Source organism: Bombus flavifrons, chromosome 8 (assembly GCF_040668555.2).
Source record: "Bombus flavifrons isolate JBK064 chromosome 8, iyBomFlav1_principal, whole genome shotgun sequence".
NCBI classification, from domain to species: domain Eukaryota; kingdom Metazoa; phylum Arthropoda; class Insecta; order Hymenoptera; family Apidae; genus Bombus; species Bombus flavifrons.
The window spans coordinates 11,048,074-11,067,083 of NC_138449.1; the positions used below are offsets into that span (position 1 = coordinate 11,048,074).

General features: G+C 30.8%; 2 protein-coding genes across 6 annotated transcripts; one reads left to right on the forward strand and one right to left on the reverse strand.

Annotated features, from left to right (window-relative positions):
- Positions 1-345: 345 nt before the first annotated feature.
- LOC138182897 (adenosylhomocysteinase-like 1) lies at positions 346-5,508 on the forward strand. 4 transcript variants are annotated; one of them, XM_069119263.1, is made up of 11 exons: positions 346-502; positions 2,029-2,076; positions 2,484-2,568; positions 2,648-2,841; positions 2,915-3,239; positions 3,295-3,445; positions 3,524-3,676; positions 3,753-3,918; positions 4,083-4,329; positions 4,405-4,525; positions 4,603-5,508. In XM_069119263.1, the coding sequence occupies exons 1-11, from the start codon at positions 401-403 to the stop codon at positions 4,607-4,609; spliced, it is 1,599 nt and encodes a 532-aa protein (XP_068975364.1). In that variant the 5' UTR covers positions 346-400; the 3' UTR covers positions 4,610-5,508. The 4 variants fall into 4 exon arrangements, with proteins under 4 accessions (XP_068975364.1, XP_068975365.1, XP_068975366.1 ...); XM_069119264.1 differs by having other exon boundaries at positions 2,660-2,841; XM_069119265.1 differs by lacking the exon at positions 2,029-2,076 and having other exon boundaries at positions 347-502.
- A 2,212-nt stretch (positions 5,509-7,720) lies between these two features.
- dome (cytokine receptor domeless) lies at positions 7,721-18,777 on the reverse strand. 2 transcript variants are annotated; one of them, XM_069117944.1, is made up of 13 exons: positions 18,390-18,777; positions 16,081-16,675; positions 15,436-15,735; positions 14,697-15,029; positions 14,458-14,615; positions 14,207-14,378; positions 13,813-14,121; positions 13,577-13,725; positions 12,614-13,505; positions 12,392-12,538; positions 12,114-12,204; positions 11,957-12,026; positions 7,721-11,875 (listed from the first exon to the last, which is right to left on the reverse strand). In XM_069117944.1, the coding sequence occupies exons 2-13, from the start codon at positions 16,658-16,660 to the stop codon at positions 10,487-10,489; spliced, it is 4,590 nt and encodes a 1,529-aa protein (XP_068974045.1). In that variant the 5' UTR covers positions 16,661-16,675; positions 18,390-18,777; the 3' UTR covers positions 7,721-10,486. The 2 variants fall into 2 exon arrangements, with proteins under 2 accessions (XP_068974045.1, XP_068974044.1); XM_069117943.1 differs by having other exon boundaries at positions 11,951-12,026.
- Between the last annotated feature and the right edge of the window lie 233 nt (positions 18,778-19,010).

The window sequence follows — 19,010 nt, forward strand, 5'->3', positions numbered from 1 at the left end:
ATACTAATCTTTTATTCCTATTCGATTAGATGCACAATTTATTAGTAAAATTTCGTTCCGAGTCTTTATATAACAAAAAAAGTAAATAAGTAAATGTATCACTCATTTGGAAATGATTCCAATATATTTTAAAATAAATAAAAATGTAATATTTTTAAGATTTTAGAATACTCTGGTAAAATAAATTTAGTTAAAGTAAAACTATTATATCGTTTAAATTATAAGACAATGATCCTTTGGTGCAACTATTATTTATCTAAATTAATCAATTATTTATGAACAGTATGACAGTATCGACAAAAAGCACCTGGTTGTAAGCACATCGTGATTACGCTCCTGCAAGACCATAAAGGCACCACCTGTCGTTGAGTGAACACACTAGTTTGACTTCGAATCGAAAATGGCTGACAGCGGGGATGCTGTGAATAGTACGTCTTCAGGGAAAGAGGCTAGAAATACCGTTACCGATGGTCCTGTCACCGATCCAGCATCAAACAACAAGGTAGATTGAAGAATGCTATCGCCAAATAATTAAACAAACGGATTATTTTAACTTCGATTTTGATAACGTAAAATCATGACACTGCGTTGCCACGAGTATTGTATTTACCGCCGTATTAGTTTCTGGCTAATTAAATCACTTATAAAAATAAAATATATCTTTTTTAATTTATATTTTCATTCCATCAAAAGACAATGATTTAACAAAGATATTGTGCTTTCTTTATTTCATTGTTTTTATGTTCTTCTATTATGTTAAATTATTTGTATTAAGTCTTTCATTTACCTTTATCTTCCTTTACCTGTGTTTTGTTTTTTCTGTCATATTTCAGCCCAACCCTTTCAAGTCTTATGACCACATGTTGCTGTTATATAATACAACACATGGTAGTAATTAATGTATGGTCTTGTATATAACTTCTGTCTATTGTCAAACAAATAACTTCCTTCTATTGTTATTTCAAATTGAAAGATCCATAATCTTGGAATCATGATTCTTATCATAATATACTTCATAAGTATATTGTTAGGAAAACTGGATACTAATCTTATTTATTAATGAAATGTAAATTCTGGTTTATTTATTAAATTTACTGTGAGTTTAAATGTGTTTTATGACATAATGTTATTGAAAATTATTGAAAGTTATTGAAAGATATATATACAGTACCAAAAGAAAGTAAGAAAATCTAATTTATAAACAGACTGAATATATGCCTTTATCTCAAAAGTATTTTTCCATTTAAAAAACTATTGTAACTGGCACTTTATCGTTGTTACACAATATGCAAATGATGTTATGATAATTGGCATGAAACTTGCAGACAATTCATATACATGAGTTCAACTGATAAGAACAATCTTCTAAAGCAACATTCTAAGTACTTTGTTCTAGATATTGACATTTTCTAATTCAACGTGAAAAAGTTTTTAATATTTTAGTTTTTTCAGACAAAAGATATTTCATTTTCTTCACACATTTTTTTAATTTATCATTCCTTCTACTACATGTCCTTCTATGTATAACAGTATTTTAGCATATTAACTATCACAAAAGAAATTAAGTCTTTTAATATCTTCAATGACATCAAATGCATAATACATATACATATATATATATAATTTCAACTTTGATAATGCAAAAAACTAAAAAGTGATTTGCATGCTATTACACATATTGCCTGCTATCAAGGCGCTTATATTATTTTACATATAGAGCATTATTCTCACAGTAGTCCGTAGGTTCGGTACCAATCACTCATGCATCACTCATTATATGCCTAAATACACCATATAGGCATGGCACAATTAGCACTACTGAACCAATGCATTGAGTACAACTGAGGAATGATTACAAAACAAAAAAAGAAGAGGGGGGGAGATACCTTTGTGTACATAAAACTGATATCTTATATAAATCAAGTTTTACTTACAAGTACAACCTTTGGGAGCTTTGTACCTAACTACGGACTGTATTATGAAAATTTGATCCAATTTGAATTATGATGGTGGTTGTTGTGATTTCAGAGCCTAGAGGCATCAAATAGTGCCTTTCACGGCGCGAGAACAAAATTAGTAAGTAAGAATATGTGTGTACAAAACACAAGTAAATTTGTACTCCTTTCCATAGAGCAATCCTTGCAATTTCCTCAGGGCTGCTTTAATTCCTATGACAACATAAATGTGGTATGTGCCAATGGGTTTATCATTTTTGCTTTCCCATCAAATAACACAGTAATAATAAGACGATCCTTTTATCAAAGTGCAGCCAAATACTTCATTAGACTACAAATAACAAGAACAACATAAAATCAAATGATATTACACCAAAAATCGTCTATATTAAACTGTGTCCATTCTATCAAATAAAATAGCTTTATTTGCATTTTTTCTGTTTGTAGTCCATTTCCATCTGTTGCAGCCCTTTTGAAGATGAGAATTATTCATAATCTCATAATTTATTTGATCTTTTAAATGTTTAGGATTCCAAGTCTGGAGCTTTGAAGAAGTCCAGCCGTTATCGTAGTCGATCTTTGTCAGCCAGTAGCACAGATAGTTACAGTTCTGGTACGAATACGGTCATTACAGTGTTGTACATTTAATTACTGTAACCTGATTATTATTAACGTATCGCGGTTAATTTTAGCATCTTATACAGGAAGTTCATCGGACGAAGATGACGTGTCACCTCGTGAAAAACTTCAAAAGACAGAAAATGGTTTCACAGATTTTTGTGTGCGTAACATTAATCAACATGCATTTGGTAGAAGAGAGATAGAAATAGCGGAACAAGAAATGCCGGGAATTATGGCACTTCGTAAACGTGCCGCCGATGATAAGGTATACAAATTATTTACCACAAAAGCAAAACTAAGCAATATTAATGTGTATAATAAACAATTATTTCAAACAGCCATTGAAAAATGCTAAAATCGTTGGGTGCACTCATATCAATGCTCAAACTGCTGTTCTTATTGAAACCTTAGTACATTTGGGTGCACAAGTTAGATGGGCAGCATGTAACATATATTCTACTCAAAATGAAGTGGCTGCTGCTTTGGCTCATGCTGGTTATCCAATTTTTGCTTGGCGTGGTGAAACAGAAGAAGATTTTTGGTGGTGTATTGATAAATGTGTAGCTGCTGAAAATTGGCAACCTAATATGATATTAGATGATGGTGGTGATGCAACACATTTAATGCTCAAAAAATATAATGCTATGTTTAAAATGATTCAAGGTTTGTCCATTGTTTCTTTTGCAGCCAAGTAGATAATAATAATGTTAATTTCTAGGAATTGTTGAAGAGAGTGTAACAGGTGTACATAGATTATACCAATTATCAAAAGCAGGAAAATTATCCGTCCCTGCCATGAATGTCAATGATAGTGTAACAAAAACTAAGTTTGATAATCTTTATAGCTGCCGCGAAAGTATTATCGATAGGTAAATCAATTGTAAATCAGTTATTGAAACGCACTAAAAGTATCTGCTAATTGCTTCTACTTAGATATCTTATTGCAGTTTGAAACGATCCACAGATATTATGTTTGGTGGAAAACAAGTTGTAATTTGTGGTTATGGTGAAGTTGGCAAAGGTTGTTGTCAAGCCCTTAAGGGTTTAGGTTGTATCGTTTATATAACTGAGATCGATCCAATTTGTGCTTTACAAGCGAGGTAGATAGTTTAAAATAAAATATACTGTATATTACATAAACGATAATACAATTATTCATACAGGTATTCTTTACAGCATGGACGGTTTTAGAGTAATGAAACTGAACGAAGTAATCCGAAATGTAGATATTGTTATTACCGCAACTGGCAATAAAAATGTAGTTACGCGCGAACACATGGATAAAATGAAAAACGGCTGCGTAGTATGCAATATGGGACACAGTAATACCGAAATAGACATTGTACGTTCAAATTTTGACAATATATAACTACTTCCTTTAAAATTCGATTAGATTTTCAACTAGAGTTTGTAGGGAAAAACTCGTATTTCTTATATTTCAGAACAAAAAAAAAAAAAGAAATATATTGATAAGACATTAAGACTCCTTTAATATGTTCTTAACAGAACAGTTTACGCACGCCCGATTTAACTTGGGAAAAAGTAAGGTCTCAAGTGGATCATGTTATCTGGCCAGATGGAAAGCGCATCGTGTTATTAGCGGAAGGCCGATTAGTCAACTTGTCTTGTTCCAGCATCCCCTCATTTGTTGTGTCGATCACAGCCGCTACCCAAGCGTTAGCACTAATTGAACTTTTCAACGCACCATCAGGGCGATATAAAAGTGACGTTTATCTGTTACCAAAAAAGATGGGTAAGCCTAAAATATCTTTATGTTCCATTATTATTCAATTAAAGTAAGCTGTAAAACAATAATACTACTCGATAGATGAGTACGTGGCTTCATTACATTTACCAACGTTTGATGCACATTTGACGGAACTAACAGATGAACAAGCCAAATATATGGGACTTAATAAGGCTGGACCTTTTAAGCCTAATTACTACCGGTTAGTACATTTTATGCTTCAGTTGGAATTGTCACTTAATTTTATTTATTTAAAATCATTATTTAAATTTATTTCAGCTATTAAAAATACGTGGATAAACAACGTGACACAGTATATGCAATAATCGGAATTTGCGTTTATGAGTATTGAAAAATAACTGCTTTGTTTTATTGAAGTTTCTTCTATTAATTTTATTTATCTGAATTAATAGAAACGTATAATAGGATTTCATGTTATCTTTAATATAATTCTATTTTCCTTATATATTTCGAAAAGTATTTCTATATGATTCCAACCAAAATATTGTCAGCACTGGCTGCAATAATCAATAACCAGGAGTTATATAAGTAAATATATATTTAATTAACCTTCACAAGTGTATAGCAATTACTAATTTATGATTTGTGCATGCCTAGAAATACATGTACATTTGTTCAGTCAAATCAAAGTACAAGTTTGCTAAATGACCAGTTTTCCATTTTAAAATGATGTTAAGAAAGGAATTTCCTGTAAAGATCTGTATACGTAAATTATTTGTAACACTATCGATTACGGAATTAAAATTTTTTATTGCAATTATTTTTATCTTCAGATACTATCTTCAGTTCTTTTTGAAAATTGCAGTTTTAACATGAATGAATTGTAATGTTGGAAACATATATAGAGGATTTAACATTATAAGATTATTGTATGAATAAGTGAAGTTTAATGAGTTATCTTTTGATGAGTTAATGTCTGCAATTATATCCAATAACTGTACTCAGTTTATTTACCGAAACAGCAATTATGTATATTTACAGTTAGTATTTTTGTTTCTAGAAAAAAAACAGTGTAAAAATGAAGCAATCCAAGCTATGTACATAATTATTTAAGAAAAATTAGACAAAAACCAACCCTTTTATAATTGGTCATATCATCCGTCGATAGAAAATAATGAAAAAATAGAAATCAAATAAACGTCTATGATGCCATGAACCTAATAACGTTCTTCTTGATTTATATTTTCTATTCCTTTCCACTGTCCCTTATAGAGAATAATATACTTATTTGTTGAAATTAAAGAGTAAAATGTGGGGATTTATATTTTTGCGTTTTAGTCTTATTGTTCATTTAAGCTAATTTGATTATAAGATTTGATATAATTAAGTTAAAATTCAAATGTAATCGATTTACTAAATATAGAAACTATAGTCAATGCTTTATATTTAAATGAATATAATTAAGGTAAAAGGAGGATCAAAATCAATACATTAACATAATGAAGCTCAAATAAAGACTTTGTATATATACACGTTCAGAAATTATTAATATCGTAAATTGAGAACAATGAAGGAATACGTTGTAGATTTAATAAGTAAAATACATCACATCGATATAAATGTAATATATTTCAGTATAATTATTATAAAGTAATAGCTCCTGAAGCGCTTATCGACAGCATCGATTGAAAGATAAAGTTTTACAAGAATCCTTGTATTTTTCTTTCGATCCGTATATGAGTATTGAAAAACAAAACAACTTTGGGATTGATCGTAAAAATGAACCTATACAAATGGCAAGGCTCAACGGCATGGCATACATATAATGGCATAACAGCAGCGATCTACAAAAAGCGAACTTAAAACACAATTTTGTGTTATAAAGAAATAAATAATAAAACCAAAAAAAATGTAGTAAAAATATATTTTACAATACTCTGTACAAGATCTTATTAGAATTAATATATAGTTAGCTCGGTGTAGATTGGTTATCATGAGACAGGCTATTCATCCTGGAATACTGTTATCCGATTTCGCTTTGCGATTAATATCTTTTATTATCACCGCGTATATGCATTAATATTACTAATCTTATTTGCGATATCAGAAAGTTACTTACTTACGAAAACAGTCCAGCCATTATTTTAATATATTAATTTCGAAAATTCATTTATAATACTATTTCCAAAAGAGATATGAGTATTACAGTATTCCACGATTAATATTAGCAAAGTTATTATTAACGCGGTGTCTGTACATTTCTGCAAAAAAATATTCCGATGTTTTTGAAACATTCATTATCAGTGCAAGTGAAAATTATTTTGTTTACAAACACTAACGTCGTTCAAAGATTAAATGATTATTGCAAACGATCAAAACTTTGAATTTTCGCAGAAACAAACAGGCACATGTAAAATATGTAGAGCGAAATTTGGAAATCTTCCTTTCACTACGTCAACAGTAAATACTTCAATCAAAATCTGATAATCTGCATTAATAATTCACTCCACTCTAAATATATATTAAAAAAAAAATCTATGATCAGAGAGCCCAGATAGTAATATTTCTTTAACACGGTTATGTTACACGTAAAAGAAGAAAATAATTAATAATATTTACATATATCGATTATATTTGTGAATCATTGCAATAAAACTGTTTCGCACTACATAAAATAATTTTATACCAATTAGTTTCACCCTTTTGATTTCATCAAATTTTCTGTTACACTGAGCTCCCATAATGTTGATGAGAATATATAACATAAACATTATAGACATCCTAACAAGCTATTTAACTAAATTATACAAGGGCTGTTTGATTACATAAAAAGTGGAGAAAAAAGAAATTGCGAATATACGCGTTTTATATATGCCTCCTGGTCTCTGCAAGGCAAATTAATAATCGATATAAAGGTAAACGTTTAATAATAGAAATATGTCTTACACGTGTCACGTAAATCATCGATATATATATCTATATTTATATATATATCTATATATATATATATATATAGATATATATATAAATATAGATATATATATAAATCATTCAAACCACAATTCCATCGTTTAAAACTTTTTCAGATTAGGCTATATATATATATATATATATATTTATAGTGTGCAATAAACTAGTTTTTTTTCATTTATAAATATGTAACAAAAATAGATAATAATAGATATATTATATGTACAATGTAGACATGTAAAACCTAACAAAGTAGATGCGCGCTTGGTTACTTTCTAAATCAATCTAGAAGCCTTTATCGTGAAAAATACTTAATTATCTCAACATGAGCATATTTCAAAATTTTGCGTGCATTCATGCATTTTGCTTCTCGTTTTACAAAGACGGCATTATTATTTATATTAATTAATCATTTTTTCTCGTTCTGTTACTTTTCCTTTACACTCTACCATTTTATTTAAGGATCTTCTTTGAATGAACTATAATTTTCAAACAAATCGATCAATAATACAATTTTGTTCCAAGATATCGAATCTAGATTCTATACACGTACTTTCAAACAGTTTGTGTTCACGTTCTTATGTAAAAAAGAAGAAAACATCTACGTTCCCGAATGCGAAATTAAATCGGATGTATTCACGACACATCGACTACGTCAACACAGACTCTAGTCCATTGTCATCTAATCATTTTATTTCCTAATCCTTTTTTCAACTTTACCTAATATTTTTACGAACTAAGCAGCATTTTTTACAGATTACACGCGATTCATTAAATATTAGCGGCTCCTCTCTTAGTAACAACAATATAACATACGAGTATACGTAAGCTCGCTCCAGAAAAAGTTCCACGGATCTATCGAGTTCCTCCGTGGCACTCATTCGAATATCGTTTCACAAGGCCAAACAATGCTTTGAATTACATAATCTAATCTCCATCGCTTTTTTTCTCTACACTTCAAAGAATACTTTCAACAAGATCGTTAATGAAGCTTGTTTGATCTTGTAAAACGATTCGACTGCAAAAATCCTCCCAGGCCTTTTTTTGTACTGATATACATGTGTATAGTATACTAGAATTTAGTTGTTCGATTGTTCAACACGAGATAAAATGCATACGATCTTATCCAATCGCTACAAATGATTGTTCGTTATAATAGGAGAAAAATAAAATTTTTCTCCTTCTCTTTATATTGTTCTCTCTGTACTTGATAATATAAGTTTGTATAAAAATTCTTTGACAGAGAAATTGTTGCAAACATTGATCAGTACAATAATTAACATAGTTGAAATTATAATAGTTCAACATTAAATGATATGTCGACGAATATGAACAAATTAACAACATATTAATGAAGAGTCGAGGATTAAAAAGAATTTGTTTAATAATTGATCGTAAAGTATAAACAATAACCATTAAAAAAGGCCTGTAAAAACTCATGTACCCCGTCAATGACTAGCTTAAGGTATTATGCATATATAATATATGTATATAATTTTGCTTTGTTTTAGCATAAATGTTTCAATGGCATTGCATAGTTCCTTAAAATTTCTGCAAAGTGGACCGTTTAGTTACAAGATATGGATTCTAACATATCTTGATTTATTCAATTTTGCTGACTGACCAAATTATATATTCGAGACATGTATGATTCTGTATCTTTAAAATAATTTTTGTCAAAGATTTTAAAAGAATTTATTCACTGATAGAAGTTGACCTAAAAAATGATAAAGGTTTTTTCTATTTACAAGATATTGAAATTCTGTTAAAAGATTTTTGTGCAGTCAGCAATAATATTTAAAATATAAAAGCTAAAGTATGTTGTTTTTTAATCCATTTTAATTACTTAAACGTTTTCAAATGCTAAAGAAATATATAAGAAACATGCAAAATCTAACTGGTTTCAAAATTGCGATTTGATTAGCCTTCCCTTATCTTATTATCCTTGACCCTGTACTTGTTGCCATAGTTTTCCTTTTACTGCATACTTTCTATCAATCATTGCTAACGATAGTAAGGTACTACAGGAACGATTTGTAAATTATATACACAGATAAACAAATTACGCATACGATTATAGTTCAACGAAAAAAATCAACATAAATTTTTTTGTATGCAGTGCATGATTTTAACAAACGAATGATTCAAAAACCGATAATTTTTGCCTCCTACGACATGATCGTGAAAGAGACAGAAACTAGCACAACTTTTAATATTTGCAAATAAGCAACTCATAACTGCAATTTCTTTTTTCTGGATCATAGATATTTGTTTTATTCCAAGGATCGATTAAACATTGGAATAATACAAATATCTGTTTCTATATGTATAGTTTGGAAATTTCATTGAGATTAAAAAAACAGTTGTTCAATATGTGCATATTATTATCATGCATGATAGGGCGAAAGAATGCATTTGTAATTCACGATATAAAAGAATTTAAACGAAACATCATTGAAAATTTTCAAATCGTTTTTAACATATCTCGAAATATTAATACTATTACACAGAGTCGATTAAAAACCTCACAATGATTAAATAACGGTCCTTCTACAATGAGAATTATTATACTACTATAGATAGCGAAAAATTTGATTGTTCGGACAACAACGTGTTGTTTGTCGATTTATGTATGCCACATAATTTACTTATAATCTATAATCCTTACGCTATGGCGATGCTAGTGATTTTCACATCACATTGCACGATAATGTATATGATACAAAAGTAATTCATTTTGTACATACTTTCACAAATGAGGGTGTTTCATATTCGATGTGTCCTCGTATCGAATACATATATCGTATACGATACTCTTCATTTGTTAATTTTCATTTCTCTCTTTCTCTGTAAACAAATTCTTTTCTTAATTCAGTCGTTGAACCAGCATTGAATCATGCTGTTTTGTATAGGTTCCTAGAAAACACTAAAATTTTAAACACATCGATGTGGACACATGTAGACAGAATATCGCGATGTTCATATGTCTCATAGCATGCACGTTTTGTGTTCCAATTTAGCATTTTTAAGATCTCCGATCTAAATACTATATTTGTAAAAACAAATGTAGGATTTAATTGTCATTGACTACATTTCGAAGCACCTACAAACGTAAAATCGTATTGCACCATAGTTCATTAGAAAAAACGTTCCTACATTGAAGAAAGTTCAAAGTGACAAAATACACAAGCTACACTGCCACAATCAATACATTTGCGCCTTTTTTCTTTCATTAAATAGTACTTGGCACAACAGTCACTTTACTGTATTGTTCATCTGACTGTCCAGTAGTAGTTTGTGGCAGTGGCTTCTCAAACCTCTCATGCTGTACATACGGTGATGACAACGTCGACGTTCTATGTTGATCTAGCTTTGGATTCTCTGCTATGGTAACGTATCCAGTACTCTGTTTAGTCGTAATTGGTTTGTCTGCATCCAACTTTGAGCTTGGCTTCGTACCACTGGTTGGCCAATACAGAGGATATCCTGTCGTAACATCTTCTTCGGTTTCGTTGTCTATCACTTCTGAGATAGGAGTTTCCGATTTTCCCCTTTGCTGTTGTTGTAGCATTTGGAATACGGAACTTGCAAGGACATATGGTTGTGAACCACCGGTCGTAGATACTTGAGGTACAGTAGTCTTTTGCGACGAGTCTAACGTATCTGCTTGAAGATTTGATTTTTTCGAGACTTCAGAAATTGAAGACACGGAAACGTAGGGTTTCGACGAGGAATCCAACGTAGACGGCAAAGTAGTTGGACTTGCAAAAGAAGACACGAACGGTTTGCTGCATGAATCGGTCAAAGAGGTGGCTGCAAATGGAGTAGACATCGTGCTCCTTGTACTATCGATGCTGCTTAGAGTGAACGGCTTTTTTAATGAATCGATTAAACTTGTTTGCACATATGGTTTAGAGACTTTGTCAGAAGTTGTGAACGGAGTCAAAGATTCTAGTTTTGATTTGTTCGATTCCGCAAATGTTAATTCATCTAGATCATGTAGCGAATCGATAGCTTTTTTATCCTTTTGGCTCTGCTCCAAAGATGCTAATGTTATGTATGGATTTGTGGGCTTGGATTCTGATTTAATAGGTATTAGTGTATCTGCAGTAGATTCCGTTAAATCACTGTCATTCTCAGACTTTGCAGACTGTGCAGATTTAGGAACAGTTCCTATAATACTATAACTCCCTGCAGTTGAAGTTTCCTTAGGAACAGGACTTGGATTACTGGACAGTTCTTCTGATGATGGCATACTAATGTACCCAGTCGAAGACCAAGTATGTTGCGAAGTTGTGTAGCCTGTACTGTCAGTTAAATTAGGCGTAGATCGTGCCAAAGATAACGTGTCTCCGATGATGGGCTCTCCGGATTTTGCAACTTTTGCGTATCGTTCGCGAAACGATGAGTGTCTCAGGCGAAGACTCGAAGAATCTGAATTCCAAGCTGGTGTTTCAAGCAATTTATTGGGTGAAACCGGCATTGGATCTATCTCCGTACCACTATCGCTTGAAACCTGAGAATCTGATGTTAGCGAAGAAGTAACAGATTCTTGTCCACTTGAACAACCACTGGAATCAGCAGAAGATTGACGTATATGTTGTTCTTTATCAAGAAGTGTCTGTAACAAAAATGCGTAAATATAAATAGAAAATACTAATCTTCTATTACCAATACAATCAATATATTCTTGTACCTGTACCATATTTGATGCTAATCCTGGTGGTAATTTAACTTCTACATCTTGCATAGCTTTACACTTCAACCAAATACTGGAACAAGTAAAAACATATGTAAATGAGATTATATTTATTTTATAAGATGTTTAATATATATATTATCTAGGTGGTTATTCATACCGTTTTGATAGATGTAGACAACAAAAAATAATTATTATGGAACTAAAACCTCCTATCACCCATATCATCGTCCACACATTGTACGATGGTCCTATAATGAATGAGTAATGAAATTGTTATACACATACATAAAAAAAGAGGTCCAATACATCTTTTATTTCTCTTAGTAAGTACTATGAGCCCTATAAGTATTGGACCTCTTTTTTCTTATCATCCTTATAATTGTTTTAACTAAGAAACTGAAGAATAAAACGAAAAACAAAGAAATTAAGACTTACCTTCACTATAACAATTTCCTTCACCAGGATTAGACCATGGGCCTTTTAAATGGATATTATTCGATGCAATGTTAACAGCTCTTACACGAAATTGATATAATTTTTCTCGCTGTATAGATTTGCAATCAGGGATAGGTAATCGAGCTTCTAAAACATTTATAGAAGAAATGTTAATAAAAAAGGCAAAATTTTAAAAAATATATTTATCTGCTAAAATGTTACCTGTTTTACTACTATTTTGTATTTCACCATCTTTCGAAGATATCTCATAATAATCTAAGTGTCCAGCGGCGTATTCGGGTTTATTCCACATAACGACCACTTGGCTAGAATTCATAAAGCGCACATTAGGTGTATTAACCATTCCCGGTGCACCAATTTTCGTAATCTTGCGAATTGTAGGCGATTTGACACTGCAAGATACAGTACATGCGGCTACACTAATGTCATAATTTGTATGCGCTAACAGATTTTTCAACTCAATTTGTGTTGCATCTTCAACTTTCTTCGCGTGTTCGTTGTAGTAAACTTCGTAATAGCGCAATACACCATTCATTGCTTCTGGTGGTCTCCATACAATGCTCATTGTCGTATTTGTCACATTTATAATTCTTACGTCCTGTGGAGGAGTTGTTGGTGCTGCTTCAAGAGTTGTATTATACAAAGGATCACTATGCAATCCTTCTCCACTTTTTGTTAAAACAGCGACAGCTAACATATATGTTGTATACGGTTTCAAATTGTTTACAATGCCATGGATAGTATGAGAATCAGCTTTTATCGTTCTATTAAGTTTCGGGCCTTTACAATTCAGATCATATGGTGAAACAATGGGACAATAATAAATATTAAATCCTTCTACTATTCCAATGCGATCCGAACAATCTAATTTCCAACCAACTTCAATAAAGTCAGAACCAATTCTATTTATCCACACAGACTTCATTTTTCCAACTACTTTATTATGTATTACAGTGCATGATGCCCATACCATACCGCTACTACCTGTGTTCGTATTTGCAGAAATTGCAAATTGATACACTTTGTCGGGATCTGGTACAGTCATATTATAAATTGTTGTATATTTTGATACATGTACCCAATCTAAATAACCCTGCAATCACCAATTTTAGTATCAGTAAATTTTTTCATTACCGAAGCTATCAATAGCTAATAAATACATACAGTGCACTGATAAGGGCGATCACGTTCATTATCGCACCAAAAAATTGTATAATTTGTAATTTCCTTATTCATTTTGGGTGGTTTCCATGATAATTCATATAAGCCTCCATCAAACGCAATTTTTGTAAATGCTACAGGTTCGTGCGGTACTGTAATATAAATGCATTATTATTCATACAATGCACATGTATATTAGTTGAGCATTACAAATTTTCATTCGTTTGTATTAATCTTACTTTGGGATCGACTAGGTATAAAAATCTTAGCACGTTCTTCATTTATTCCAACAATGTTTGTCGTAACAATTTCGAATTTATAGTTATTGATACTAATTCCCTTGAATTTAGCGTATGTTCTCGTAGTTTCATTTGGAACAAGAGACACATTTCGTCCATTTTCTTCTACGCGATCAATCTCATACTTGAAATTATCACCATTTTCTAGATATTGTGGTATAGTTTGCCAGTACAAATATACATCCCTGCTAGCACTGTTCTCCGCTATTTCAAAGCTTCCAATATCGGTTTTTGGAGGACGGCCAGGTACTAAAATACCAAATATATAAAAATATAAAAAATATTTTGGGAGGTACCTAGCAATAAAATTAAAATTGCAGGAAACGCAACTTACATCTTGGTGGTGTTCTAAAAGTAACATCACTAAATTGACTCCACTTATCTTCCCCAGTCGCAACAGCACTTTTCATAAAAACTCGTACATCATATACAGTATTGGCATACTCCAACCCAGTAAGATTATAGTATCTCTTATGCACGTGAATATCATTTGTAATATTGATTACCTAATATAAGATTGTATTAGTAAATATGTTATGTTATGCTTCTAAACAAAATATTATCTTAATATTTATAAATCCTCACCTGCCAGGTTTTTTGATGATCCCATTGGTTTTGATACTTAATTCTATGATATAATCCAGGTGGAAAATTCTGCATTGGAAAAGGCACACTCCAGTGCAATAATGCACTATCAACCGTTTTATTAATAACTGATAAATTAGCCGGTTTCGCAGGGATAACTAAAATTTATACATTTACATAATGCTGAAAATGGTATTATTAATATATCAATATTACATGAAAAAGTAATAAATACAAACCATGAGCAAAATGATGAAACTTATATGTAAAACTGGCATTTCCTAGAACGTTATTTACGTTCAGTATAAATGTATAATATTCATAGGGTTGTCGATAAATTGGATTCGTTGATGTATCCCACAAGCACATATTTGGCTTATCATCTTTGTCCTTTTTATCATCTTTATCTTTCGTTGGACATGGATATAATTTTCTACCTCCTGCTCTTCCCGGTAATTTAAATACGATCGTAAAAGTCGTTGTAACATAGTTTTGGACTGGTTCCCATGAGCATATCATAGTTTCCCAATTATAAGATACGCAACTGAAGTTTTGAGGTTCTTGAGGTTTAACTGTCAATAATTAATAAATAGATTATATTATCTCTTACCACTATAGAAAATGCTATATTAAGAATGCTTATAAGTAACTCTTTGTATAAAAAGGTTAAATAAGCTTAATAAAATAAGCTTTTATATTTATGACAAAATGATAAGATATACTTATCTTAAATGATAGTTAAGCGTAAATTCCAAGATACAAAACATATTAAATGATATTCCTATAATTCTCATGAAAGTAGGCACTGAATGCCCACTCTTGTTTTCATGAAATGCCTTTTAGCCTATTCTGATTAAGTTTATCTCAATGACATAATTTTATGAGTTTGTATAATATATATTATATTAAATATAATCTTTAAATTAAAAGATGCTATATTATTTAAAAAAAATACTTGCAAAGTAAAAAAGTACTTACAACCAACTACAACTTTGTTCAAACAAACTGATTCCAGTTTTTTGTAGTGATTATTTTGTAATCTTAGTCTACAATAATACATATCTTCTGCAGGTGGAGGTTTTTCTACATCTAGTGATATTGTAGTTTCATTGATAATTGTAATAAATTCTGGTTCCATCTCCTTTTGATTACGAAAGAATACAAGATCTGAAGCATTTTTTCCAGGAAATTCAGCATCCACGAAAGATTGATTCAATATACATAGTATTCTTAAAGGTTGACCATATTCAAGTACAATATCACCTTGTGGCCAGGTCCCTTGAAAAAATAATATTGTAAAATTAAGTTCAACATAAGATTTCATTATCACTTAATTTATTATGCATATTTCAAATTAAATATTTAGTAGAATATACAGTAACTTTATCCTAAATTTTAGCCTACACTGTACACCTAGTGTATTATATATAGATATATACATTTAGTACCAAGACTAGAATTCCAAAAAGAGAAACAAGATGCAGGAATTATTTATAAACTCAACTGCAATAGAAAGTTACAAATACTTCAAAAGCATGAAATTAACTGCATCTAGTTGTTTAAATTCATGAATACATGTTTCTTTTCATTAAAGATTAGAAAAGTTTTTACTATAAAACTTACTTCCAGGTGTTTTCAAACCAACTGCACATTGATTAGAATCTGCACTGCATATTGTTGCGCATAATGACAGAATAACAAAAGGAATTAAAAATATTCTCCAAAAACAATTCTTCCATTGTGTACCAACATTTTTTGTAACTAGTAATGACAAACTTTTATTTGTTCTAATTCTCCATAAATTATATATAGAACACATATAACTTTGTGAGATTTGTTTGTGTTGTTGACAATGCATTATATCACAATTATGATTAGAATCAACACTCCCACTTAACATGCAATGATGAACTGAACACGTGTCAGATAAATATTTAATAGTTGATGAAAGTTCAGTTGTGTCACAAGGATCATCTTCTATCCTGTTGATAACATCTACCTTCTGGCATAGACTGATATTTCTTGGGACACATGTATTATCTTCACATCTCTCTGAATCACAGTACAAATTCTCTGTCATTCTACTTGCATTTGAACATCTAACAACATCATCATGCTTTGATGCAGCATTTTTAAAATCTGATTGTAAAAAGTGAGACATTTCTTGCTGAAATTTTTTGGGATCTGTTCTGTTTGAAGACATCTTGCGCTCCCATCACTGAAAAAGATAAGAAGAATAAAATATTACTTTAACATACAAATATTAATTTAAGAACATTTGACATTTTAAATTTAACATTAGATTAAAATAATTATATAATAAAATAAAAAATTAAATATTTTAAAATACAATGCAACAACATGATTCCAAAGCTAAGCTATAACTAAGAATGTTTATGTTTTAGAAGCTGAATGTAAGATTGTAATTAATGAGATAGAATATATGTTTCAAATTCAAGGTCATGCAGTATCACTTCTACATTTTTTTATTATGCTGTCAATAATTCCTTATAATATTTATTTTTTACTATATGATAAGTTAATAAGTTAATACTAAGTAATAAAATGAAAATATTTATATGAAGAACATTACGAAGAACCGATTACACAATCATAACACAACATATTGAATAATATAGTGCCACAGATATGTGCTGTATATTTTATATATGTAGATGTAGTGAACAATACTTTTGTATTCTATGATGTATCATAGATGCATACCAAATGAATGAAGGAACAAACTAAAATCAGGGAGATAACTTGCTCGGATACAAGATTGTAGAATGAATTATTCATTAACAGATCGAATACTATTGTTTGACATAAAGGTGAAACAAAATTTTGGGAGGTCATACAATTCCATCTTTGAGTAAACAGTTATTTTTTGTAGTTATTTGAGTAAACAGACCTATTTTAATCTACACTTTAATCTTTGAAGTTATTAAAATTTTTGTTAAAAGTTTTGTTTTATAGAAAGCTTTACTGACAAAAAAGATTTACATTCTATACTATTTAAAATTATATATGACTCATAATAATAATTAGAGAATAACATGCACCAAGAGGAAAATATTAACACAATTTCAATAAATAATATGTGTGAAAACCTAAAATAGTTAATATATATAAAGCTTTATCACTTAAAAATGTTACAATGCAGTAACTGTAATTAAATGAAATTGGGGTAATAGCAATGAATAAAATAAAAATTAATAATATGTTTATGTAAGGTCTATTATATTATTGATATATTTTTCGAATAATTTTAATAATCATAAGCTGTGATCGCTGTTATTTACTAGAAAAATAATTATCGGAATAATAGGAAAACTGATAACTTGAAAACGTAATCAGCTATCACAGTCGTAGTGTAAGTGAGAAGAAGAAAAAAAGGAAAGAATATGTATATATACACACACATATAGAGTTATATATATATAAAATTTCTACACGAATTATTTACTATAATAGGACAAAGTCATTTCATCTATAAAACTAAAAATCTCTCACAGATAGTTGAGAATCATATCGAGTTAAAACCATTAAAATCGTTTATTTACGAACATACACTATGTCTACAGCGTAACGCGTTCCATGTAGATACCCATACCTCGTATTCTGTCTTGTTGCGTGTATATGCCTCTGTGTGGTAAGATTGTGTGTGATCTCATGAATGTGGTCTAATATATGTACATAGCAGAAACTCACGAAACAATGTAACAAGGCTTGTGCATTGTATATACCATTTATATATAATACCATGCAGCATGTTCGAGAGCGTAGAAAATATTTATCTGATTAACAAGGGAAAATTAGATGATTAAAAAATCACAGCATTATTTATAGAGAAATCGACCAATACGACATATTTCGTCAGAGCTGGGAAAGTCCAAAGTAGTCGCGAATACCACTCGTTTTCGAGTACTTACCGTCAGCAAGTAGTCGACGAATTTCTGCAGATCCCTCATTGCACTTCCATGTATTCTAAATCGTCTCCACACTATTTCACTGAACTTAACACTACGGGCGGTCGAACGTAAACCCGTTTTATCCGCTAGGTATATCTTCTGGTTACCGTAACGCGTTCAAGACTAATACTCGAGACTCGAGACCTCGTGAACTGCTAAAATAGTCGGCACGGTTTCACGGGTTGTAAGTTCCATCCACGAGTCGCAGCCGCATAAATCGGCCGCGTCACTTCATATTTGCGAAAAAATTCTGTTTACATTCGCCCAGAGGGACCCAGGAATAAATATATATGATACACATTCTAGGTAAAATACGTGCGATCAATCGACAGTGCTGCCAACATGTCAGTGATCCTTTGTGAAAAATCGAACGACATAACAGGAACGATTGCACAAATCTATTACATAATTCGGGAAAATATAACATTTATATGATGTTTCTGATTATTCTGTTTAATTATTTAAAAAATGTTAGAACATAAAAAGCATAAAAAACGCATGTTTTGAATGCTGTAACTTGACGACATTGACTGACGTCATACGACGTCAAGCGCTGCATTCTTGGAAATGTAGGCGCAGGCT

What these genes read in the sequence shown, in the direction of transcription:
- LOC138182897 (XM_069119263.1), top strand. Translation starts at nt 401, where the DNA reads ATGGCTGACAGCGGGGATGCTGTGAATAGTACGTCTTCAGGGAAAGAG. An exon ending in ATTTGTGCTTTACAAGCGAG is followed by an intron (nt 3,677 to 3,752) that starts GTAGATAGTTTA and finishes TATTCTTTACAG; the next exon opens with CATGGACGGTTTTAGAGTAA. An exon ending in GTAATACCGAAATAGACATT is followed by an intron (nt 3,919 to 4,082) that starts GTACGTTCAAAT and finishes TGTTCTTAACAG; the next exon opens with AACAGTTTACGCACGCCCGA.
- dome (XM_069117943.1), bottom strand. Translation starts at nt 16,660, where the DNA reads ATGTCTTCAAACAGAACAGATCCCAAAAAATTTCAGCAAGAAATGTCT. An exon ending in GAACAAAGTTGTAGTTGGTT is followed by an intron (nt 15,030 to 15,435) that starts GTAAGTACTTTT and finishes AATTATTGACAG; the next exon opens with TTAAACCTCAAGAACCTCAA. An exon ending in ACAAAATAGTAGTAAAACAG is followed by an intron (nt 12,539 to 12,613) that starts GTAACATTTTAG and finishes TAAATGTTTTAG; the next exon opens with AAGCTCGATTACCTATCCCT.